The following is a 27,496-nucleotide window of genomic DNA, read 5'->3' as shown; positions in this document are numbered from 1 at the left end:
TTACGTATATTGGCTATATTGGCTTTTGAGCCTTTGTGAGTGGTAGAAGCTAATGCATATCAAATTACCTCGCAAAGTTTATCCACTATCGATCCCATACTGCATATATTATGATGTGTTAAATGTAGACCACTAGCACTGTACCGACAGAATTTATAATATTATAAAATACTAACTCATACCCTCGACTTCATCCGCGTGGACTAAGGCTTTTAAAAATCCCGTCGGAACTCTTTAATTTTCCGAGATAAGAATTAGCCTGTCTTTTTTTATGGGTTTTTAAACCCGCAGACATCGTCTATTGGATACAGATATACTTTTTATCCCGAAAAGTCGAAGAAATTCCTTGGTATTTTCAAAAACCTCATTAGGTTTTTGAAAAATACCAAGCCTGGAAGTGGTAGGTAATCCTCGCGGACGAAGTCGCTGGCATCGTCTAGTAAATACATAAAATCACATTGATTCCAATAAATGTCGAATGTCTCACATTATTTGTATTGGCACCAATTGTGTACAGAAACACGAGGGACGATGGCAGCTGATACAAGAATGTTTCCCGAGTAGTAATAAACCGCTCTAGTTTGAACAAACATTGGACAGCGTTGAATCAAGTCCTTAGCCAGTGTTATTGCGACGCATAACTAATTGGAAGCACCATTTGTGAACAGGAACACGAGGAACGATGGCATCTGATCCAAGAATCTAGTCCGATTTAGTGATAAACCGCTGTAGTTTGAACATACATTGGACAGTGTTGAATAAAGTAGTTAGCTAGTGTTACTACGATAGCATAACTAATTACAAGCACCAATTGTGGACAGAAATTCGAGACACGATGGCAACTGATCCGAGATTTTTGCCCGAGTTGGTAATCAACTGCCCCGGTTTGAACAAACACTGGCCAGCGTTGAATGAAGTCGTTAGCTAGTGTTACTACGATAGCATAACTAATTAAAAGCACCAATTGCGAACAGAAACACGAGGAACGATGGCAGCTAATCCAAGAATTTTGCCCGCTCTAGTTTGAACAAACATTGGACAGCGTTGAATGAAGTCGTTAGCCAGTGTTATTACGACAGCATAACTGATTACTAGAAGTTAGAACTATCCTTCTACAATAATTTAAAAGGCATCTATCACGTAAGGATAATCACTAGTTAACGCACTTCAAATTAGCACTTTGATTATACAATAAGCAATTACTTACGGCGCTAAAAGATGATGTTCAATCATTTTTATTACATTTTGTTTTCCAAGAGTGAGCTAACTTGTCGTAAATAAAATTTATATTTACAATTTTGCCTTTTATTTTAGTTAACTTTTAAAAAAACTCACATTTTATGCATAAGCAAATTAGGTAGGTACAATTCGTCCCCAAGATGCAAGCTACTTGTATCTCTGTACCGGTCAAAATCGGTTTAACGAATGGGCCGTGAAAACTTAGTAGAGAGACAGACAGATAGACGGATAGGCACACTTTCGCATTCATAATGTTAGTATAAACGGATTACGTAAATACTAGTTTAATGTATTATGTTTTTTACATTTTGTGTTTTGCAATGAATAAAAATATTTCTATTTTAATTAAGTAGTTCATTATTTCCTATGTAGGCTTAAACTACAATTTCACGTGATGGTGAATCTCTAGTTTCCGGTCCGGTTGAGTGTGGTCATATTTAGGTCACATAGATGCCAGAAATAGCGTCGAATTACGTCACTGAATCATTGTCTATTGAAACCATTGAAACCCAAACGTGGTTTCCTAGAAAGCGTATTGGACACCGTAGTTTATCAAATTAAAGTATTTAAATTATTAGTAAAGTTTGCCTTAAAGCCAATAAATAGCTTTGCAATTTTGTAGTTTTTAACATGGTTTAGGTATTTACGCACGAAATTGCCTCAAATTTTGGCTTAAAATAGAGACGTTTTAAGAGTCACAACTTTCGAAGTAAATACAATTTTTTTTTTTGGCATAGATAATGAAGAGATAAATCGATATCTGGCTTAGTTTTAGATAAAAAAAAAAAAACAAAGTGCGTAAGAAATGTAACCATGATGAATTATGGTAACCCGCCTAGAAGGGGTACGAGAGTTAGAAGGGGTAATTCCATTCAATGGATTCTATAGACGGCATCGAACCGTTATCTGCTAAATCAATAACTTTGCCGTAACTTGTGATATCCGAGAACTAATGACAGGTGCTCCGATAAGATTGCCCCAGTTAGAAATAAACTTAATTAGACGTGGACTGAAGTTAACGGCGTAAAGTTTTAGAGCGCAATAAGACCACTAAACCTTTCATAATAAGGGGTATAAATTAGCATTTTTATATCACACTATAATATTATAAAGGAGAAAGTTTGTATGTGTGTGTGTGTGTGTGTGTGTGTGTGTATGTTTGTTACTCTTTCACGCAAAAACTACTGGGCGGATTGGGCTGAAATTTAGAATGGAGATAGATTATACCCTGGATTAGCACATAGGCTACTTTTTATCCCGGAAAATCAAAGAGTTCCCACGGGAATTTTAAAAACCTACATCCACGCGAACGAAGTCGCGGGTATCAGCTATCAGCTAGTCTTAAATAAATGTCTGTAGGGCGATAGATCAGTCAGTCGATGCTTTTATGTTTATTATATCATCGATAGATATTTAATTTAGTTAATTTTCTCAATATAATATTAGCCTATAGCCATCCTATACAGTAATAGAATTTTTGAAATCGGATCAATAGTTTCGGAGATTAGCTCCTAGATCCAAACTTACAAACTTTTATTAGTGTAGAAGTGTAGTAGATAGTAAATTATTATATACATACTCATAGTTTCTTCTTTCTGGTTATTTACTATAGCCAAATAATATTACAATCATACAAAATTTTCACCGCGAATTTTCCGTAATATATCAACCCTCTGGCGAAAAGTGTTAAGTGGTTAAAGAGGCTTTTACGTAACGAGTTTATATTTGAATGTCAAATGCGCCACACATTTTTCAGCGGGGTGAAAAGCCCAGCATAAAACCGTGAGTCTTAATTAAACACGTTTGAAAAGGGTTCGGCGTTTCGAAAGAAAGGAAAAACATATTTTTCCTATCCACCTATATCAATTGCCCACTTAACTAGCTAAACCACCCTGGCTTCGCTTGGACTTTAATAAGTCTAAAAACTCTTTTTAAAGGAGTCTAGATTGTAAAGGAAACCTAATCTTAAGTTCCTAGATCCAACGGTTTAAGCTGCACATTGTTGTCAGTTCATTTTTTTAGATGTTTTTAAACAAAACTATATTTAATCTTATCGGGTAGATATCTCTCCGTTTCAAAACACTTTTTAGAGTTACGTATCTCCAGAAAAGTGGAACACTAATGGGATCACTTTGTTTCTATCTGTCTGCCTGTCGATTTTGTCAAAACCGGACAAGGAAATAAAACCTATTCCCATTTCCCACTTCCCATTGACCTAGAATCGTGACATGTGACAGGTAGCAAAGTGTTATTGAGGGAAAATTCGAAAACCGTGAATTTTAAGAAATTAAAGTATTATAGGTATGATATTCTTGCATGTTCAACCCTTCGTGTAAGATTCTCGTCCGATTCGCACTAGAAACTTAAAACGATGTATTGTTCGGGTATTTCTCTATGCTTTAGATTATATTTTATAGATTTCTAATTAAAAACAAAATTAACTGTCAATACGAAATCCTGATTGAGACTCCCTTCTTTTATAAGAGAAAATAAACATTATGTCACTTTTAACTGTTACTAAGTACCTGTAGCAATGGATGTTACCGCAAAACGAATTTCTTTTTGAGTTATCTTCAATCATATTATTGTTTCCTTTAATGTAATTTTAGATGGAAGATGAGAAAACATCCCCTCTGATTACATATAACCGCAGGGGATAAGAAAAAGTTACAGGCTCATGCCGACAGAAATATCATATTTTTCTTTTATGACAAGGTTTCGAAAAGTCATTTTTATTTATATTTGACTAGCTGATGCCCGCAACTACGTTCCCGTGGATACAGGTTTTTAAAAATCCCGTGGAAACTCATTGATTTTCCGGGATAAAAAGTAGCTTATGTCCAGGGTATAATCTACCTCCTTTCCGAATTTCAGCCAAATCCGTCCAGTAGTTCTGGCGTGAAAGAGTAACATAATAATAATTATAATATCTGTTACCTTTTCGCGAAATGTATAAATAAAGAATACTAAGTAATACTACGTACCTATCTACAAACCTACCCGCACACACAAATCGTGTGCGGATAGGCCGGTGTAACGGCAGTAGTAATACTTAAATAATTAAATCAGTTCGTTTTTATGGAGTGTTGGAGGTATAAGTATTAGGGTAACGACGAATACGTGATAATTTTTTAACTGAAAATTCCTGAAAAATGGAGTAAATGAAAACTTTCAATTTCCATGTAGAGCGTCGTATCGGGCAAAAGCTAGCTTAAAATAAAATGGAAACGAGACAGACGGCACGCGAATCCGCTCATGCATATAACGAGGTCTTTACCGTCGTTTTATTGTATAGCCAGGTGTTTTTGCGAGGGAATTGACTTTTATGAAGCAGAACTAACAATTTTATTTAAAAAAAACTTTTATTTGGCTCTTTTTCACGTTTTTAGTGTTCCGTATCTCTAAAGGAAAAAGGAACCCATGTAGGATCACTTTGTCTGTCTGTCTGTCTGTCGTCAAGACCTAGGTAATAGACAAATCTAGGTATAGAACACTTCCCGTTGACGTAGAATCATGAAAAGCAGCCGTAGCATGTCTTATAAGCAGTACAAGGGGAAAATCAACCGTGAATTTTAGGGAACATCACAAAAAATCAAAAAGTGTTATTTTTGATAATGGTACGGAACCCATCATGTACGAGTCTGATTTGCACTTGACCGGTTTTTGTAAGTTTCATTATAGAAAAGTTTACCTTTGACTTGATCTCACCAACAGAGGCTACGTTGTAAGCTTTCAAGTTAGTAAGACGTGACTCGATCGTGTAGTTTAGAGCTTATTTCGTTTATCCACCTTAAAACAGTCACCCTAGAGTGTATACTAGTCAGGAACGTGTGTCCGTCTTTCCGATTATTTCTCAAAAAAAAAGCTAGTATCACTCGGGATGACGTAATAATTCTAACGATACCCTTATACTATATCTAAACTTACATGCATGAACTATTTCTTTTTTCCTTTTTTTAGAGAATATAAGCCATGTTACTCTTAACTTATATTCCTCTTTCCTCACCAATTAAGAGTCAAGCTTGCGGTAGGAGTCGGGTCGACAGCGATGGGATCGAACTTTCTGAGGTTTTTAGTCGGTTTAGGAGTCCGACATAAGTACTGTACTACCCCGTGGCCAGGTGGTATCCATGACGGATTTTCCTTACAAAAAAAAAGGAGTAGGTACGACAAAAGTGCTACGGGTGGGGTTGAACCACCGACTTTTTGGAATTCAGTCCGCACTTTAACCGTTGAGCTATTAAATCCTGAAAACATTACACTCCTTTTTTTGACCAGTCATGTAATAACTACAAAACATAACGGTACAATGATGGAAAACTTTCTTCCGCGATAGAAGACAACATTTTTAACATAACAATCCACAACATCCACCGCAAGCACGCTTTTAATTCCGCTTCATGAATTGCATGACGAACTCTAAGAAAATCAAATTCATTGCATAATATACATTGCACATTACATGCGAAACCATGGAAAAACTTTCGTATTAGACCTTCAATGTATAAAGAAATGTTTACAATAGTCACGCCAAGTTAATTTAAAAAGTAGATTCATCTAGGTATAAAATACCTCGTACCTAACTGGAAGCCATCATGCTGTTATTATTTTGCGACCTCGCAGATTAGCATGGGGTAGGATAGTGAAAGTGTCACTGCGGTTGAGAAATTTAATCAGACTGTCATGGTCCACGGATGTTAATTCCGTTTACATAACAAATATGACAACACAAACTAATTCAACTGTGTAATAATTATGGTCATTTACAAATAGACCATTTTAAAGTTCGTAGATTTAATCAGTAGAAAACACAAATATCTAAATTTTTAATTATAGAAAAATTAAGGTCTTATTTATGTACAGACGACCTTGATTCGTCGGAACCTTTTTTTTATGTATGTTACCCGATTACTCAAAACCCCTGGACCGATTAGAAAATATTTTTTTTTTTGTTTGAAAGGGTATACTTTGTAGGTGGTCCCATATAAAGGTGAAGAACTGATGAATATCTTCAGATGGAGAATAAAATTCCTCAATTGATGATGAATGAACAGCAAATTGCTCGCGATCAGTGTAAAAGCTTAGTAATAAACAGTAGGGTTTTAACTGGGCATAGCCTATTGTAGTATAGTGGGGTAATGACATCAATATTACACTTGGGGAATTTCACCTTAAAAACTGCTCAAGCACCGCAATTATGTCTGAAACAAGCGTGTGAATATATTTATGTCATTTTCAAACCGCGGATTATTGCGCGGTGAACAGTGAAAGTATTATATTGTACGTTTAAATTTATTAGCGAAAATCATGGGTTGTGGACTCATTGGAGGAAAACATTGGATACGAAGTTTGTTTACAAACAACCTTTCTTTGATGTCTTTCGTCTGGCAAATACTAATAGAATAATATAACATATTACTTCATAAATATAAAGTCCTACATATTTATGAAGTAAGTACTTAATGTAATAAAAATTCCCGAAAGAAAATATTTTTCTTTATTATATGCAATAAAGAATCAGTTTCATGAAATTTCATCTTTTAGATTAGTTTTTTGCTGAGTCTGAAATGGGATAGGGGATCTTACTATTGCCGAATGAGCTAAATACGAAAAAAAAGATTCAGTAAGTGTGTATAAAAATATGTTAGCTAGGTAGGTACATTATAATGGCCTTAACTTAGTCGTGCGAGAATCATCAAATAAACACAATAAATATTTACGATTAGCGTGAATATCAATTTAAGCAATGAAAAAACAGAGAAGTTTGTGTTTCTGAACTATGTTTTTTAACTTTTAATTCCCGTAACCAATTTTTGTTAGGTATCTCATCGACCTTAAATTCTCAATTAATTTACAATAACATAGATGTTTCAAGAATGTTTAAATAAATGTTTAAAATGTACACCAATAATTATACTAAGTCGTGCCCATTCTATTTCCTATTATAAACTCGGCCAGTAACAACTTTGCAACAATCACGATTCGAACTCAAATGTTCCCATAGACACAATTTTTGTAATAGAGCAGCAGATGATGGGAAAATACAGTAATCGACTGCTGTGCATTATGCTGTGTATAATCCTCATCAAGTGACACTGCTCCATCAATGGTGCCTCCCAAGACATAGGCTTCAGTAGCGACGAAGTGGATGACAAATCGGACATGACATCCAACGCACGATTTGACACCATAACATTTGATAACTACCAAGCAGATTAACTCTCACAATACGACAAGACAGGCACATCCTCAACCCTGCAAAAGGGCTGAAAGAAATCGTCAGTATGGCTACCTCTGAGGACATGGCCAAGACCAATCACTGAGATTCGTATCCCGATGAAATATTAAAGACACAGCTCTTCAAAATCCCTTCAATATAGTTTTGAGGAAAATGATTACAAAGTGGTTACAAACAATCACACAACCACTTAGTTCTTCTTTCTTTTCTTGTTTGTGGTTTTGTAGTACCAAACCAGCACAATGTACTTCACCAGTGTCAAGTTGTTTGAAGGAGGCACGAAGGAGATTATGGTCGGTACAAATGTGCCAATTTTCAAACATGATATAAACGCATATCATTCTGTAGTCTATAAGTACCCTTTCCATTTCGTTCGCGAGTAAAAATACAAATGTAAATTAAAAACTTATAACACCCCCGACAAGTGAAGGTTACAGTAACTATAGAAAAGAGTTATGATAACTTTCAAACGGCTGAACCGATTTTTCAAGCCACCTTACAAACAAAGAAAAAACTAAATTAAAATCGGTTCATTAGTTTAGGAGCTATGATGCCACAGACAGATACACAGATACACACGTCAAACTTATAACACCCCTCTTGGGTCGGGGGTTAATAAAATACGTAAAAACAAGTTTGTGCAAGCCGTATAATAGCTCTATGGAGTGTAGTTATGCGCAAAATCTCGCATTGCAGCCTCTTCTATTCAACCGGCCGTGAATGCAAGCATTGTTTTAATTTTACTTGTAAATTATTTTTTCGTGGTCATTTGAATATTTCGCTTTTTATCAGCGAAATGTTTGTATAGCATCAGTTTAATTCTTTTTAATATTATGTTTTAAATAGGATTATACGCTTGACCTGATATTATATTGCACTCGGTGTGTTTTAAATAACGATCTCTATGTACTTAGGTCAAGAGCCGTGATAGCACTAATTTGTGAGAATAGTCGATACTTTAATTTATTTCTTAAACTGGACCTTTTCAAGTAAAGATTTTTATATAAACCTGTGAGGATGATATTGCCATTGTCGCAAATAAAATAACTATAAGCCTACGTTGTCTTATTAGTTTACAAATTGCGAAAAACCAAATTAAATTTAAATTTCGCGGGCAGGCCGGGCTCATGACCCTTAAGACGCTCGTCTCCTATTAGGGAGGTCGGGCACTCGATCCGCACCAACTCTGCAAATAATATCACTTGCTTTAACGGTTAAGGAAACATCATGAGGAGGTCTGCATAATATTCTCAAACCCATGTAAAGTCTTAGACCAATCCGCACTAGGCCAGCGTGGTTGACTGTGGCACAATCCTTCTCATTCTGAGAGGAGACCCGTGCTCTGTGGTAATCCGGCGATGGGTTGATCATGATGATGATGATGTAGGTACTATTACTTGTGCAGAAGTATTTACTCATTTTAATCCAAACAAATTGGTTTTCACAATTCTGTAGATCAGGCGGCAGGCACAACAATTATTTGAGCTATATATAGTTCGATTTAATTCACTTGACAAAAAATAAATTAAAAAAGGAATTCCATCTTCGCAAAAAAAAAAATAGTTAACATCTAAACATGCACACATTCACTCACACCCACATAAACCACACGCACACACACACACACACACACGCACACACACGCACACACGCACACACGCACACACACACACACACGCACACAAGCACACACGCACACACAGTTTTAATTTTTGTACATCTCATTTTTGTAGGTACAATCCGCATAGGTACCCGTGTCTCTCCATCTCTATCCTTACTATTATCATTCCGTCCGCGAGTCTGTCTGTCTTTTAAGTTCCATCCGTTTAACTGATTTGAAGAAAGGTAGCTTGCATCCCAGAGATGGGCATGGGTTACGTTATATCCCGGAAAAATCAAAGAGTTTCCGCAGGATTGTTTTAAAACCCAAATCCATACGGACGAAGTTCATCATCATCTAGTTTTCACAGGAATACGGAAACAATAGTGGTGCAATTCAAAAAATCGTATCTCATTCAGCAAGTTAAACAAACGTCGACCTGTTTCTAGGTGAATAGATTTAGTAAGCAAAGTGGGTGCGTCTAAGTGATTAAGCGCAATTGGCGCCCAACAAACAAATTGATCAGTTTTTTTTTTGTAGTGATAGCAGCGGCATGGGTACCGAATACGATACGATGATAATGCATAGTTTTAGTTTTCGTGCCTACGTTGTCATTTCAACAATGAATGAATGAATGAATGATTGAATGCCCACTAAATATCATCAACATCATATCAACCCATCGCCAGCCCACTACTGAGAACGGGTCGCCTCTTAAATTTAGATTTTAGCCATAATCCATCCCGTTTGCTAAATGCAGATTAGCAGACTTCACACACCTTTAGGAACGTTAGGCATGCAGGTTTCCTCATGATGTTTTCCTTCACTATTAGAGCGAGTGATATTCATTAGAGGAAGTGATATTCAAATTGCTAAAAAGTTAGAGGTGCGTGTCCTAGATCGAATCTCGGACCCTTGAATAGGAGGACTACAGCTGGGCATAGGTCTAATGGAAGAACACAATGCCTCTAAGATATTCCAAATTAGTCTCTTTTTTACGCATAGCTAAGCGTAGCTATTATTTATTTTTCAAGTAGCGATTTTTACCTACTGTACAATCGGAGTCGTGTCGTTAACGCAAAGAGTAAATTAAAAAACTTCCAATACTTCTCAATAAATTAGAACCGTTTGCCTCGCTTTGCAAACATCAATCTAACTTTATTTTGCCTTCCCGAGAACCTAGCTCACTGATGTATTACTTTTAAATATATGGAAACTACTGGGAATTGAAATTCGTGAGGAGATTACCTACTTGGAACACGAGGTACGGTGACCTAGTTACTAGAGACAGGCAATGGCTTGATCGTGACAACGTAGAGTAGCGTTATGTACCTCTGATTAGCTAACACGATAGCTATAGCTTCATATACGCCAGAGTAACAAACACAGTGTGACATTGCAGCAAAAACATAATACTACTTCCGTTCACCTCTCGCACCGCCAAGGGTCACTGGTAGAGATCACACTAATATTATAAAGGAGAAAGTTTGTATGTGTGTGTGTGTGTGTGTGTGTTTGTTACTCCTTCACGCAAAAACTACTGGACGGATTGGGCTGAAATTTAGAATGGAGATAGATTATACCCTGGATTAACACATAGGCTACTTTTTATCCCGGAAAATCAAAGAGTTCCCACGGGAATTTCAAAAAACATACCTCTACGCGAACGAAGTCGCGGGTATCAGCTAGTCTTTTATAATATCAGTGCTTCCCTGTCCACTTTTTCCTACTCTTTCTCTTTATTGTTACACCTTTCTGGTGCAAATAAAAGTTATAATAGGTGATTAAGTATGAACACTAAAATCTTACGGCAGAACGTGTATCCCCAACATATGCTGGTAGATATACTTTACTAACTTTTCGCGTCGGTTCCTCAGTTTTGAGACTCCGTGGCTCCTTTACGATGTTGCGCCATTTCCTGTTGGAGGACGTATAGAAGACGTTGCAAAATGGTGTTTTCATGGACAACATCATTTCAAACCATAAGCGGCCCACTACTGAGCACGAATCTTCTTAGAATGAGACGGGCAACGTGTGAATACCTAATTTTAGACCTATGTAGCCTTAACCCAATAATGCTGTACCGTAATTCCCACAAACTTGCCTATCTATTATACAATCTTAAGAAATGAGAACGAAATATTAAAAACAATAAGGCGAGGTCACACAGAGCTTTACCACGGCTACTAATTGTTTGAAGCTCCCACACTCATTAGCCGAATTTTGAAGGTCACTCAAATAACTGGTAGACTAGAATGATCTATGTGGACGATGTATATCTAATACATAATGGTCCAAGATAAATCAGGACAGTGAAGTGGTGATAGCCTAGGACTAGTGGTTATTAAAGACTTCGACCTCCTATTCCGGAGGTCTAACACACGACTAAAACTATTCGGATAGTGTGCATTTTAAAGAGTAAACAATAGTTAAATTTCACTCGCTTTAACGATGAAGAAAAATATCGTGAAAAAAACATGCGTGCGGGGCGATACCCTAAGTAACCCTAAGTAAAGTGAAGTTAACAGTGTTACTAACCTCATCATAATCTTATCATATCGAAAAGAGAGTTAATAATAGGTACAAACTACTCCAACTAATAATTGGAAAAGTAAATAATTTAAAGAAAAAACTCGATATCGCAATCATTTGGCGCACGCTTCTACGACATTGGTCAAATAACTTAATTTGGTTTTAAAATTGTATAATGTGACAGCTATTAATTGAGTAACAACAAAATTAGAATTTTAAAATACATTAAATTAAGGAAAGAAATTTTTCCAATCAAACCATATGAATATTGAAGTGAAACTTTTTAATTATTTCCTACAAGCAAATGTCCATGACTTTGTTCGTGTTGCACCTACCTGCTTTGTTTTGATATAATAATCCATACTTAATATTATAAATGCGAAAGTGTGTCTGTCTGTCTGTCTGCTACGCTTTCACGGCTCAACTGCTGAACCAATTTTAATGAAATTTTGTACAGACTTAGGATACATTCCGGGGAAGGACATAGGCTACTTTTTATCACGGAAAAACAAACAGTTCCCGCGGGATTCCTAAATACTCATCCGCTTGATCAATTCGTATGAAATTTGTTACCGAGGTAGTTTGCGTCCCTGTAATTGACATAGGCAACTTTTCGTCCCGGAAAATCAAAGAGTTCCCACGGGATCTTTAAAAACCTAAATCCACGCGGACGAAGTCGCGGGCATCCTCTAGTATTTTATAAGGAGAGTTTAAGGACCATTATTAGTTCACTCTGCCATTTAACACTTGTGAAAATCAATGACAAGTTTAACCCGTGATTGCGATCTTACCGGGTGTTCATTGACGATGTAATCTAAGTTTTAATTAATTCTATACCCTGTAAAAGTGCGTTTTACTGAGTATGTAGTTATTTAGCGCTTTTTTAAAAGAATATTAGCCAAGTTTATCACGATGACTAACTAATATTCCCCTTTCCCCTCCAACTAAGCTTAAAGCTTTGTGCTAGGAGTAGGTACGACAATCGTGCAACGGGTGGAGTTCGAACCGGCGACCATTCGGATTCAGTCCGCTCCTTTGACCGTTGAGCTATCAAAGCTCTTAATTTAAGGCTATTTGAAAATAGATAGTAAAAGTTTGATTTTTAAATTATTGGTCAGTTATTCTGGGAGTCAGAGCTTTGTACCTATGCAAACATTTTTGTTCACACACGAGGAAATTTTCGTTTCCTCTAGTTTCAATACTGAACTGTTTAACTATGCTACTACATAATTATTACAGAATGTGTTTAGCATTTGTATATGCAAAAACGCAGAGGAATGTGGAAGAAATTACCTATTGGTTAACGATTAAATAACATTGCATAATAACCGAGGTAACTGTGCAGGTAACTGAGTAATTTATAAGCTCTGATGTCCAGTATTGAAAGGAAGTTGTCTTTACTCTTTAGTGTCTCACTGGTACAAGTTGCACAGGATATACATTTTGTAACCTGTTCGTGTTTTAGACATTTACCCAGGTAGGCACTTATACCTGTTGTGATTAAGTAAGACATAGGTTAAGAAATAGCTAAGGACAATTTTGTTCTTTATAAGGTGCTAGGTGAGTATTTAATTTGAAATGTTGATGGTTTAATCTGTTTTAATCGTTTCAACGTTTAGTTCTCGGGAGAGCTTCAAACGCCGCACGGCGATACAGCAAAATTTAATGCTTGCCTATTTAAAGGGTTAAAAGTACGGTGACCTAGTTGCGACAGTACGTAAAAATCGATTGTGCTGATTAAGCAACGTTAATCTAAGTTGGTACCCAGATGAGTTACCAGACCTGGCAATATATCTTATTAAATATTAAAAAACAGCATTAAATTAAAAATATAAGCAGCCCTACCCCAAAATATCGGAAAAATGCAAAGTTCATGAAAATGAGTCACTTTATGACGGATACCTACACCAAACCTTTTTAACTTTCCAAAGAAAGCTACTAAAAATTGCTTCGTTCTGATAAAAGGCGATTTTTTAGCAACAAGGTGGACAAAAGGAACTAAGATTTAAAATCTTCATGTCATTTTCCCACCTCTAATCTAAGTAGGTAAGTACAAAAGACAATTTTCTGCGACATTACGGACAGACGGTAATAAAAACCGTAATCTAAAGATGATAGGTAGGTAATAAAAAGGTTTATGTGAATTTCTTTCCATCGAAAACAAATTCAATTGGAATTCCGTCATGTCACATAAACGGAATATCTGAACGTGAAATGTTTGCCGATATTTGCAGCATTTTGCTAAACTTTCCTTCGTATTCGCATCTAGTTTAGCATTCCAACTTGATATGCATATTATCGGTACATATTTAATGCTGAAAAATTTTTCTACACTTATACCTACCTACATGAACAAGTAGGTAGGTACGACCCCAATTACATTAGATATACTGTAGACATGTTACGTTCATAATATTATAATTACATGGCGTATACAGTTCATGCTCGGTGATCTTGTATTGGAAGATACAAAATGCAAGAGAGGAGACGAGACCCAAGAAAATGTGACCCAAGTGTCGTAGTTTTAAGTCTTCATTACAATAATACAGGTATGTAAAATACACATTTTTTTTAATAATATCATCGTACGACCCCGTTTTAAGGAGAAAAAGTGCTATAGAATAAAATGTCTCGAACTTGTGACACTTTGTGTAATTTTTCGTGTTTACAAACGTGACACCGTAGTAAAAAGAAACTCAATCGAGAAAAAAAATGCATCGAGACCGTCGTTGAAACTGGCTGAAATAAGCTCGGAAATAAACTTTTCGACAACATCCCCATAATAAAAAAGCAATTCTTTTTAGAAACTTCCGGGGTTCTTTTTCGGAATTTTCTACGAGAAATTTCCTTTGTTTTACATCAGCTGTTTCTATACTTTGCCAGAGTTCTAAGAAATTGTTAACCCCCGACCCAAAACGAGGGGTGTTATAAGTTTGACGTGTGTATCTGTGTATCTGTCTGTGGCATCGTAGCTCCTTAACTAATGAACCGATTTCAGTTTAGTTTTTTTTGTTTGAAAGGTGGAGATCGAGAGAGTTCTTAGCTATAATCCAAGAAAATCGGTTCAGCCGTTTGAAAGTTATCAGCTCTTTTCTAGTTACTGTAACCTTCACTTGTCGGGGGCGTGTTATAAATTTTTAATTTACACTTGTTTGACAGGTAGTGTTGTTGTCCCGTTTTACGTTGATCAGATCAACTTTTATAGATAACTTACTAACGGAATCCCAAAAATGAAAAATCGGCTACTACGCAACTTTTTTATAAATCATATCAAACGGCAACGTGTAACAATTGCTCAATTTTTCTCTTTTTATCCTGGATCCCGTACTTATGCTATGAAAGTCACACTGTTCAAAGCATATTGTACATCCTTAAATACTCAGTGAGCTTGTGATTTCAGTATATGCAAAGGGCTTCGCAATGCGTTGCGAGTCCAATATACGAGTCCAATGATTGGCGCGACTACGACGACCTACAATGAATACTACCAGTAATTATTTATCAGGCCACTGCGAATCTATTCATTTTATAACAAGTGTGTAATGTCAGGGTATGAGGAAAGAATAATATTAATTTCATAACACTAACAACATATAAGAGAGGTTTCGCTAACAAAAACAAGGAATCTTAGTGATGTACGAACTGATAGAGTTTCTAACAATGCACAAGGCCCGGTGTGGGAATGTGATCAATATCAAATAATTGTCCCACTGTGTGTTTATTGTTCTCACTAAATTGTTGCGGAAATATCATGTGTGGAAAACTATATTTACAATGCGATATAAAATATTTGCTTCCGTGGATAGCCTCGTAATATTCTTGGAAATCTGAGCAATATTTCTTGGACATTTTCCGCAAACTCAAGAGTTTTTCTTTTTGCGGAATGAATGAATGCTTTCAATTACCTACCTACTTGCCAAACATGATTCTAGGTCAACGGGAAGTACCCTATAGGTTTTCTTGACAGACACGACAGATGAACAGTCGTCTTCAAACAAATTATCCACAGCCCATTAGTTTTGTATTCCTTACAAAACATTAACGACTTAAAAATTGTTCACGCTGTTTCAACACTGATCTTACATTAAGCTGGAAGTAAGTGAATGATGTGTTTCAATAAAATTGTCGCCTATGACATTTTGTATCAATCCTCATCATCATTTTCATCGTTTATTACAAAACTGCATCTATACTGCTAATGCCTGGCGAGCCAAATACCAACCAAGTATTTTGTTAGTCACATGCCAACATTCCCTCTTACGATGTCTAGTGATAGGTACCTACCTACCGTGTCTTTATTTTATTTTTTAGGGTTCGATACCTCAAAAAGTAAAAAGGAACCCTTATAATCACTTTATCATCCGTTCTTCTGTCTTTCTATTTGTCTGTTTGTCTAACTTTCCTTTTTTCTCAGAAATACGTGGACGTATCAAGTTAAAAACAATAACAAATACTAAGTCTACAATCCCTTAGAAGCTTCTTTTTTACAGCAAGGTCAACTTGACCTAGGACTTTTGACTTAGGTCAGCGCATTCAAAAACTTTTGATGCATCACAAAATTCTATTAAGTAGGTATATTATGGTATCTTGTAGTTTATTCTAATGTCCATATAATAAGTATATTATGGACCTTTATTTATTTAAATGTATATCTACTTGACAACTACATAATATAGTGCAAGAAAATATTATCTACACAAACTTATAGGTATGTAGATGTTTCTATTAACAGTACTTGTACCTACCCTAACTTCAATAATAATCCCTCTTCATATTGCATACCATTCGTTTATCTGCCTCAAAACATTTCACATTCACGTCCCAATTTCCTTTGACAAATGCGCAATATCCTACGAGTGACGATTTCCATGTTTAGGTATCTACTTAATACGTCCGTGCTTATTTACTGCGATGGCCTAAATGTTTACTATCTGTACATAGGTAGTTACTTTATTATCATCAGCTTACGGCCCACTACTAAGAGTAATTATTCTCCTAAGAGTGGGAAGGGTTCAGTACGCTGGAAAAGTACGGATTGCCAGACTTCACACACCTTTGAGAACTTATGAAGAACTTTCAGAGGTGCAGGTTTTCCTACGATGTTTTCCTTTACCGTTATAGCAATTGATATTTGATTGCATAAAACGCAGAGATAGCCTCAATAGCTCAACGGTTATAAAAGCGGACTGAGATCCGAAAAGTCGGCGGTTCAAATCCCACCCGTACCCACTCCTAGCACAAGCTTTACGCTTAGTTGAAGGGGAAATGGGAATGTTAGTCATGTTTAAAAAGTGACTAATATTCTTTTTTTTTTAAATTGATCGTGCGGTGTGTGTGGGATTGAATTCCGGACTCTTGAAGAGGTGCAGTAATTATTATACCGCGTATAATAACGGGATCGTACTGGAGGCACAGAATAGAGTTGAAAGTAGGTACCTTACAAGTACTGGAACGCTAAATCCCTAGTCATAACGTAACATGTAGATTTGCCGGTAAAATGGAAATTGTTGCTACCTTATCCCAGCCCATAAAGCTCTATCATACCGAAAAAGAGCTACACAGATTTTCAGAAAAGTCCTTACTTTGGTATACACTAAGGAAAACTGATATCAGTGCAAAAAGCTGCAAAGCGAATAAAATCTGTAGGTAGATAAATAGGGTACATACTCGTAACTACATACCTTCTAAAAAGCCTGAAGCGGCAATTTACGAACGAACATCGAACAAATGTATTTTATCCAATGAATGTATTCGTTCGCATTTCTCTCGATCGTAATACATGATTTGCCTGGATCGAACTATTTGATCGCCAATTTTCCACGTTATTTTGTTGCCGTTAGCCGCCAGCGGCGGCTAACGGCAACAAAATAACGTGGAAAATTATCTGGGAAATAATCGTTTCAAAAGTATGCTTAGCAAGTAGCTTCTACTTTCTGCAAGCTACATTGTAAACGAGTACAGTACGAGAAGTACACTTACGTAGATAATAAATAATTAGAAAACCTGGTCTGTAATAAATAATAATGTTCTCCTGACATTTTGATCACGACAGTCAATCTTATATGCTTACACAGATAATAATATTTAGTAAATCTCACAGATGATTATTCTAAGCTGATTCCGAGCTCCCTGAGCAGGTAAACCTGATCTTTAGTATAATAATGTCTTTCTCATCAAACTTTGGTCAAGGCAGCAATATTGACTAAAACTAGCCAACTGCATTGAGATATAGTAAGGGTGGGCGGTGCCCCATTCCCTAACTCTCATAGTCCGTTGGGATGTCAATTCGACACAGCCGGAGAAAGATAAGGTATGTTCAGGAAAGCTCAGAAAACTCCAACAACTTTTTGGTCTGATCTGAGATTAACTAGCCACTACCGACTAGACTGGATTAGAAATCTCGAAGAATAGTTAATAAAATCTTATACACATAGGAGGATCTTTTGATGGCAAAACGAGTATTCCAACCATAGATCCGAATGGCGCCATAGAGAAAGATATATGTTTGATATAAAATAAATAATATTCGGCATTGTTTACAAATAACAAACTCTACATATTAGCACACAGTAAGAGCCAGTGTCGTGTCAAGCAAGAAATCTCACCGGTCATCCATTGTTCATTATAATGCGTAAGTAAGTGGATGGGAAGCATACGCGCAAGTATTGTTCCGCTTGTTGTTTCTATTTTCATTTTATTGTTGACATGTTGTGTACGTCAAGGCGATTTTTTAAAGTATTATTCTATACGTATAAAATTATATGCCTCTTAGTACTTAACAGCGTTTTAAATGTTAAGTAACTAAGTCCTTGGTACTTTGCAAAAAGCATTTCTGCCGAAGAAGAAATAGCAATAAGTCAGAAAAGGCAATTTCGAGAAAAAGGAGCTTAAAGTTGTGTTCTAATATTAGTGAAAAACTATATGTTCATTTTTCATAATGCATAGAAGCATGAAACCCTATAGATAGGAAGAGAAATCGTTTGTCAAACGTTCCATAAAGATAATTAAGAAAAAATCGATTATTCGGCGCGACGTACTGCCCTATCGATTTCCTCAGCAGAGTGAACCTCGGCGTTTTAAATTTTAATTCTGCGAGATATATAATGTACTGGCGTAATAGTAACCAGTCGTATCTAAAATAATAATACGCTTAGTCGTATGATCGTCCCCTGAAACCCATTGCTAGGATCTTGGGAGGAATGTTGTGACCTCAAAAACCAGTCAGATTACGTGGGACCTAGCCAAAGCAATGGCTCTTGAATTAACCTCAAAGTAATAAGTTCATAGCTTTCGGTCAACGGTCTAATACCCGAGAGCTTCGAGTCTCGACCAACATCTCAAGAGGCTCTTGCCCGCTCGATCAAGGGTCGGATACAGAGGCTGTATCGATGGAGATGACGAGAATGTGTAGTCAGTTTTTTTTAGTGTAATGGAAAGTATCTATGACTTTTGATTTTTTGGAGAGATAAAGTTAGATTAGATAGAGCTGAGAGATTTCACGGCCTGGCACGCCTTTCCTGGCGAAGTGGTAAGTGTTGTGGTCTTATTAGTGGTCCCGGGTTCGATTCCCGGCAAGGGGTTGGAATTTTATAATTTCAATTTCTGTTCTAGTCTGGTGGCAGGCTTCGGCCGTGGCTAGGTACCACCATATCAGCAAAGCCGTGCCGCTAAGCGATTTAGCGTTTCGGTAAGATGTCGTGTAGCAACCAAAGCAGTAGGATGGTTTAATGAAAACAGCAAGGTTAGCTCGCTTCCATCTTAGACTGCATCATCACTTGCCACCAGGTGAGATTGCAGTCAAGGTCTAACATGTATCTGAATAAAAATAAAAACAAACCGTAATAGCCGCTACTAACTACTAATTACTAATTATATTAATTATTAAATTTAACTACATTCACGGATACGGAACCCTAAAAATGTATATAAAATACATACATACAAATTAATAAATCTCGTGATAAAATTAATTTAATGCGATATCTGACTAAGTATTATGTTTACTTATTTGTATATTTTGGCAATAAATATATTTCAGCGTAAAATAAACTGATTACACTTCATGAATATTCAAAACCCTTATAAGTATTCAAATGTGAACCCGCCTTAATTGAATGTTATTTGCGCAATCGAGATGAAAAGTTAAATTCTATATATAGCCTTGGCCCGCGATTTGATTCGTGTGGATTTAATTTTTTTTACACCGTAGAAACTCTTGTTTACTCACTCTATAATAATCTATACTTCGCTATGTACTTTGTCGGGTCTGTCTAACTCTAGGGTTTTTACTTTTTTCTAGGATGCAAATCAATTTCTGTGCCTGCCCGTGATTTTGTCCGCGTGGACTACACAAACAGACCCCTATTTTACCTTCTACGGGGTATAATTTTCGAGATTCTTTATAGAGGATCTCTACGTCATAAATCTATCTGCATGCCAAACAGCCGGTCCAGTAATTTGAACTCAGGTGCGTTGATAAATCAGTTAGTCAGTCAGTCACATTTTCCTTTTATGTACCTACCTATTTATTTAAGGAGTCTCATCTTAAAGTACACTAGGCATATTAAGTACTGCGCATTGTACCTACAGAAATTAATTTCAGCCCGGCTTATAATCTGCGCAGACAGCCAAGTCGCAACTTTAGATTAGACTAAGTACGTACTTGTTTTGCAATCACCGTAACAAACACATAAATACACATCAGATACACTTTCAGATTTATTATTGTAGCTAATGGTAGGGAAGTCCGGTTTTATGGATGTATAAATTCCATTATAATATCGTGTTTTTTCTCATGAAGCATACCGCCAGAATGACCGATATAACCTTACCGGGTGGGATGTGGTGTCACTAATCACGGGCATCAACGAGTCCTTTAATAAAAATCTACGTTGGCCTATCTGGTAGACATTTAGTAGCGTGTGACCCACAGAATTGAAAAACTGACCACTTGAATTAAAGTCCCCAACGGACAGAAGTAAAACTCCAGTTCGAACGAACGGCTATAAGTCTGTGAAGATCTTTTACGATTGTTCCAACTGTCGTAAATTGCGCCATAAAATGCGTCCCAGATCGCCTTCGTTAATAGTGCAAAAGAAAATGGGAAACGTCTCAAAAACGGCTAGCGTGCACCTTTAGGTTAATAGTTGAAGATTTATTTTATGAAACGAAATTGATGAGGGCGGGAAGGACACACTGGTTAAAGATTCTATTCTTCTTCTAAGATACTTGCCTGCTCATCTAAAGTTCTTTTCAATACATGTGAAAAATATAATAATCAGTTATTTTTCAGTAAAAGAAAATTAAAATTATCACATAATCTTTTTCTGAGAAATGTATTTAGGACACACGGCCCAATTCTCAAATTCTCAACTGTAACGGCTGAATCTTCGTCCCAAAACCTAAATGAGTGCTAAATTTTTTTTTTATTTAAATAGGTTCTATGTTATATTTCCGAATTAAATGCCTTTTTAGAAGTCACGAGGGTTTGGGATGAAGGTACCTTTAAGCCGTAACAGCTGAAAATTTCGATATTAGGCTTAATATTAGTCTTAAAACATGTTTAAATCACTATGATGGACATTACAAATAAATGCGCAAGTGTGTTTGTTGGTTTACTGGTTTTTGGTTTGTCCTTCAATCACACTGCAACAGAACAACGGATCGTCATGATTTTTTGCATGGTTATATAGTCAAAGACCTGGAGAGCGAAATAGGCTACCTATACGGGAAAATCAAAGAATTTGCATGGGATTTTAAAAACCTGAATCGGCACGGACAAAGTCGCGGGCACAAGCTATTATTAGATGAATTAGCGTTCCGTATGTTTAATAAAGTGTAGTCACAGGTAAAAAATTCCTTCGCTCAGTAGTAACACTTTCCCGCGCATTTTCCGTTGGCTGCCCACGCGTTGAAGTAAGTAGATAAGTATAATATTTTACACGTGTTATGATTGTTTCTCATTAATTTTAACTAAAAAAATTATGGTTAGTAATAATATAAATAGGTACAATTTTTAAAACAAAAAACCGGACGAGTGCAAGTGTTTCTTGCTGTGTATTAAAATTGTATAAGAAAGTATAATATATTATGTTAAGAAGTTTTCAATTTTTTATTGCTTTTACGTAACTCGTTAGTTTCCACGTAGGTATGCGTAGGTAAACGGCATAAAATATTACCACCTTATTAAGATTAATTTAATAAGTTTTGAGTTAGTTTTGAAACATATCTATACCTAATATACGCACTTACTGTTAGGTATTTAAAAATGTTTTTGTAGATGTAATATACTTATATTAATCCTATATAAAAAATCCTGTTCTAAATGTTGAAAATTATCTTATTGAACTTTCATTGACGTCTTGGAATTATGTCGACGAACCAACTATAAAAGGTCGTCATAATAATGGTCATAATAATCATTTAAAATATTTAAGTAATAAAGCTTTATATATTAACGAAGATTTCAGTTATACTTTGCAGAAAATAAGGAAGAAACATTCTCACTGTCAAAATAAATAATAACAACCCTTATTTTACAGAAAGTAAATTGTTCTTATTCGTATTACTTACCGAGAAGCAGAAAAATAGTCTTCATTTTTCTCGTTTAAGCGGAAGCACTAGCACAAAATACGGCGAGTATTTTAAAGTATTTAAGGGGAAGTCAGTTTGAGACTTTGAGATTGGAAAATTGTTTTTTTACGGCGGCGTTCGACGCGCGTGACCGCCAAGCCGCTTGTATGCGCGCTACCAGATACTTTGCGCAGGCGCATTCACTTTCTATGACTGTTCTGGTAGTGGGGCAGTCCAGGAGAGGACCGGGAAGCCGAGGGTTTGTTGACACTGGGTTGCACGACCATACATAATCGGTTGATTAAGTAATTATTGGGACCTCACACGGTATTGGCTTATCAATCGATCATACACGCTTTGATAGAAAACGACACTGTCGATAGTTCGATACGGTTATTTAATTGATTGTGTCTTGCAAACAATAGAAGGCGGATGCATAAAACATGGCATAAGAAGTGGTGAGTGACGAAGACGTGGATCACGAGGACGAGATAAGGAGCACATAAAGTAAGTATAATAAGTAAGTAGTAAAGAAAGTAAGTAGGTATAATAGTAAGAAATGTAAAGAAAGTATAATAAGTAAGTAATAAGTAAAGTAAGTAGGTATAATAGTAAGAAATGTTTGGGCGCAGACTACACAGACTTTTGAGATGGCGATCTCCATGTATATCCCGTATTGCAGGAAAATGGCGATATCAGTGACTTCAAAAATTCCCTAGTGATACCACAAAATCTCTGAAGAAACCGAATACGTTAATTTTACTAGTTTATTTTACTAAACTAAATCTATTGAAATAGTAGTTTAGTGAAATGATTATCACGTTCATAAGTAAATACTGCATAAGATTAGGATGAACGTGGTTCTGAATAAAACGCTGCGAAATCAGTCGAACCGTTTGAGCGCTACTTCAGAATAACATCCCTTTTGAACACGCTTTTATTATTGAATAGAATCAGGCGTTACTTTGCGGAAGTTCATGTTTAGCAAGAAACAGTTAAAAATTATTTTGCTATAATCCGCCAACAGAAAAAATCTGTATGGTCAAACATGCAGTTACAAGCCAAGCACCGCTTACCTCCCCAACCAAGCAATAAAGCCAAGTTCCCAAGCAAGCACTGCCACCACCACTCACATGCACCACCACACAAGACTTTTCCACTACTCTCGACGCACGTTTCGCCCCGACACCGGAGCATCCTCAGGAGATTTCGACTTTACAATGCTGTATTGTCAAGTGACGCTTTTATTAGATTTTGATTTTGAAAACTCTGCAAGAACTCTGTAAATTTTCGGAATAATAAATTAACCTAAATCTTTAACTATATCCATGCTTCTTCCTTGCAGTGTGATTGAAGAACAAACCAACAAACAAACACAACTTTCAAGTTTATGATATGGATAGTTTAAGGGTGGTGATTTTGCAACAATCATAAATAACATTCGGATGAAACAGATGCCGCAAACTGGTTGACAATAAAAGAAAATCGAAAGCTTAAGTAGGTTTAAGATGAATCATCATTATAATAATGACATCATAACGTCTGTGTTAGTCACGTTTTTCTATCGTTGTCTTAAGAGTAAAAGCTGTTGGTATTTATTTCATAAACAAACTTCCCGGTAGATGTTTACGAAATACTATTTTACAAACAGGCAAAGATAGCCTAGTCAAACTTTTTACCATGTATATGAAATTAAAACCCTCGCTTTAACGGTGAAGGAAATCAGCGTGAGGAAACCTACCTGCCGAGAGGTTTTCATAATGTTAATTATTTATATCAAAGGAGTGTGAAGCCTACCAATCTTCCCCAGCGTGGAGCACTAAAAATGGTCTAAACTGTCATTCTGAGTAAGATTGGTGATAGTGATATCCAAGGCATACAGTTAAGCCTTAAGACGAGAAACTTTTTTTTTATTTTTTTATTCTTTATTTTATCACGGGGCTTAAGAGATAAACTGAAGTGGTTCAAATTAATAGGAAACTCACTAGGGGCGACTCAGATTGAGACTTCTTTGAGTCTTCTTTGAGCGTCGTAGGAGTAATGATAATGAATGACTATTGAGTAATGATTTATCGTGGCAATCTTTTTTTTCCCCGACCCAAAAAGAGGGGTATTATAAGTTTGACGTGTGTATCTGTGTATCTGTCTGTGGCATCGTAGCTCCTAAACTAATGAACCGATTTTAATTTAGTTTTTCTTTGTTTGAAAGGTGGCTCGATCGAGAGTGTTCTTAGCTCTAATCCAAAAAAATCGGTTCAGCCGTTTGAAAGTTATCAGCTCTTTTCTAGTTACTGACCTTCACTTGTCGGGGGCGTGCTATAAATTTTTAATTTACACTTGTTAGACAGGTAGTGCTGCTGTCCCGTTTTACGTTGATCATATCAACATTTATAACTTACTAACGGAATCCCAAAAATGAAAAATCGGCTGCTACGCAATTTTTTTAACATAAGCCCTATGTCCTTAGATCCAATTAATATAGGTAGGTACGTTTGTTAGTAAAAAAAATGGTATCTAACGGCAACGTGTAACAATTGCTCAATTTTTCTCTTTTTATCCCGGATTAGCCTTATTTAGCCCCGGGTCGGATTTAAAATGCCATCATTCAACGTTCTACTGAAGTTTTTTTTTCCTTGTTAATCTTCTATCGTGTAACGAGATGATTAAATCACTGAACTGAATATCGGAAAAAGTGATGTTTGCTGTTTGAAATTCCGTGGAAAATACTCTGAGGCAAAGGTGTATTTTACACCTCATGCATCGTGTTTTTTTAGAGTTTCCTACCCCAAGGGTGCCTACGGGGCCCTATAACTAAGACTCCGCTGTTCGTCCGTCTGTCCGTTTGTCTGTCAGCGGGCTGTATCTCGTGAACCATACTAGGAAAAGAGTTGAATCTTTCACAGAATGTACTTGTACTTGTGTACACATACATAATATGTATTGCCGCTTTCACACAAATTATTCTAAAAATTACAAAATAGCCGCTATGAAAAATAAAAAGGGCTATTTCTTATACAATGGTACGAGACCCTTTGCGAGCCCAACACGTACTTGACCGATTTCACTTATAATTTAACACATCGGAAATTTAACTAAGCAATAGTTATATCCACATCTATTTTTAGAAAAAATTAAATGGGAGGATGAAGAAAGATAAATAAATAAATAAATAATTTTATTGAAAGCAGCTTACGACTATAGTTTTTTACAAATTTCTAATTACTAATTATAAAGTTTTTATTAAGGCACTTACAACTAATATAATTTAGAATAATTTAGTAAAACCTAACAAATTAGACACAAATTATTATTGATCCACTGTCCCTAAACTCGGTAGAAACCTGTGTCTTAGGCGACAGTGCTCTCCTTTACTAATTGAGTCTGAGTAACAAAAATTATTAGGTTAGATAGCGGCAAACTGCGATCGTAAAATCAAGACTGTTAAAGATTATCATGGACGATACTTTTAACTGAGCTTATAACTTACCTCATACAAGCTTGGGACATATTTATCGCGCGGTACCGCTTAGTCTTAAAATAAATTCTTTCAGCAGATTTATACTTCGCAGATATAGATCCCGGTGATATAGAATTCCCAACACGTACCAGATTTATTCGTATGGGGAAACGTGGAATAAAGTATCAATGGCATATCTTAAATATTAATGTATGATTTCTATTTAAGACTGTAACCTGTCCATCTTCCACGACCTATCTATTCTGTTTCGTATTTCTCTTTGTAAATTAAGCTAAACTGAAACAGGCTGTTTGTAAGGTGGATTGGGAAGTTTTGAATACCTCTAGAGTTACCGACATAGCTCAACGGGTTATGAAGCTGGAGTGGCTATGGGTGGAGCAAGTATAGTTTGAAGACGTTGGGGTCCCAAGGTACTGGAATGGAATGGCACTGGAAACAGCAATGTTGGCAGGCAGACCACCCAGATGACATCAAACGGTTTGCAGGAAGCCGCTGGAAACCGTGGCGTGTCGAAATATCAAGAAACCTACGAGTATGTCCAGCTGTGGGCGGTGACGACGACCTAGGTAGATGTTATGAATACAAACAATAATATATCTACTGCGTGAAATAGCTAGGAAACAAACCAAAGGTCCCACGCGGGTATACTTTGCAGAGACATCTTACTACTTCGTTGCCTCATTGCTGAAGTTCAACGCACCTTTCCATTAATTAATAGTAGGGGTTTTCTTGGGATCTAATAAATTGAGCAAACACACTCAACCTTTGTATTCGTTCCTTAATCATTTTAATTACTACTAGGTTCTTTGTTTACAAGGTTTTGGCTTGGCCCTTCGGCTGTCCTAGTTTAGGGACCAGGACTCCATTAAAGTTATAATATTATGTTCCCAAGCTTTGATAAATAAAATAACATTCATTTCATTTCATATTCATATTAAAATGACTGTGTGAAAGATGTTCTCTAAGATTATGTTTATTTTACAAGAAAAGGCTACGTCACTCTTCATAAACTAAGTAGGTACTTACATATTATATGCAGAACAGGCTTAAGTAAAAACTCTCTCGCTTTTAGTTATTATGTTATAGTTACTTGCAAAAGTTTACACAGTTACTTGATTTGAAGATTAACATAACAAAATTATTGTTATTATTGTTGTTAACTTGAAAGTAATGTCATACAATGCGAGTAAGTAAGTATTATGTAATGCGAGTCCAACTTGCACTTGACTGATTTTTAATTATTTGGATGTCATAAAATAGTTTCTAAGGGCCAGCGCAGACCGAACGCAGCAAGTAGAGTTGAGGCCAAGCGAGTGAGGTGACTGCGAGTAAGATATGGTAGAGTCGCATCATGGCGACTAGAGGCGCACCTCACCGATCGGCAGCATAATATGGTGACAAAACGAGAGTCGGTTGTGCGCTGCGCGCTTCTGAAGTCCGGTATCTTGCTGAGCGGACATGAGCGGAGATGTGTGCAGACCAATCTGGACACATCTAGAACTAGGAATCAGCTTGGCCTGAGATCCGCGCGCCCCTTGATGAGTCGCTTGATAGCGCTAATTTTCATCTTTTTTAACTTAAATTAAATAATCTGAATTAAAGTTAAAAACATACAAGCTGAATTGAGAACCCTTCTTTTTTTGAAGGCGGTTAAAAAAAATAGAAGCCAGGTCACGGCGCCAATCCACTCTGTCTGGTCTGTGGGCCTTGCGCCTAATGGAATAAAGCTAGGGCCAAAAGTCAGTGCAAAAACAAACCAATAAAAACCACGGGCACAGTTACGTGCTATGTCCTTTGCGACGTCTTTACGATTGGAACGACAGTTTATGTGACATTA

The 27,496-nt window shown here is 36.4% G+C and overlaps 1 protein-coding gene across 1 annotated transcript in view; it reads right to left on the bottom strand.

Moving 5' to 3' along the window:
• Positions 1-22,363, bottom strand: part of LOC123876731 (probable basic-leucine zipper transcription factor R) — a 53,350-nt gene extending 30,987 nt beyond the window's left edge. Inside the window, exon 1 of the mRNA XM_045923062.1 lies at positions 22,182-22,363. Coding sequence (XP_045779018.1) covers positions 22,182-22,206 — 25 coding nt within the window. The 5' untranslated portion in view covers positions 22,207-22,363. The remainder of the gene's footprint in view (positions 1-22,181) is intronic.
• Positions 22,364-27,496: the final 5,133 nt, after the last annotated feature.

The sequence above is a fragment of the Maniola jurtina genome, chromosome 22 (genome assembly GCF_905333055.1).
Source record: "Maniola jurtina chromosome 22, ilManJurt1.1, whole genome shotgun sequence".
Classification (NCBI taxonomy): Eukaryota; Metazoa; Arthropoda; class Insecta; order Lepidoptera; family Nymphalidae; genus Maniola; species Maniola jurtina.
This window is presented reverse-complemented; position numbering and strand designations above follow the sequence as displayed.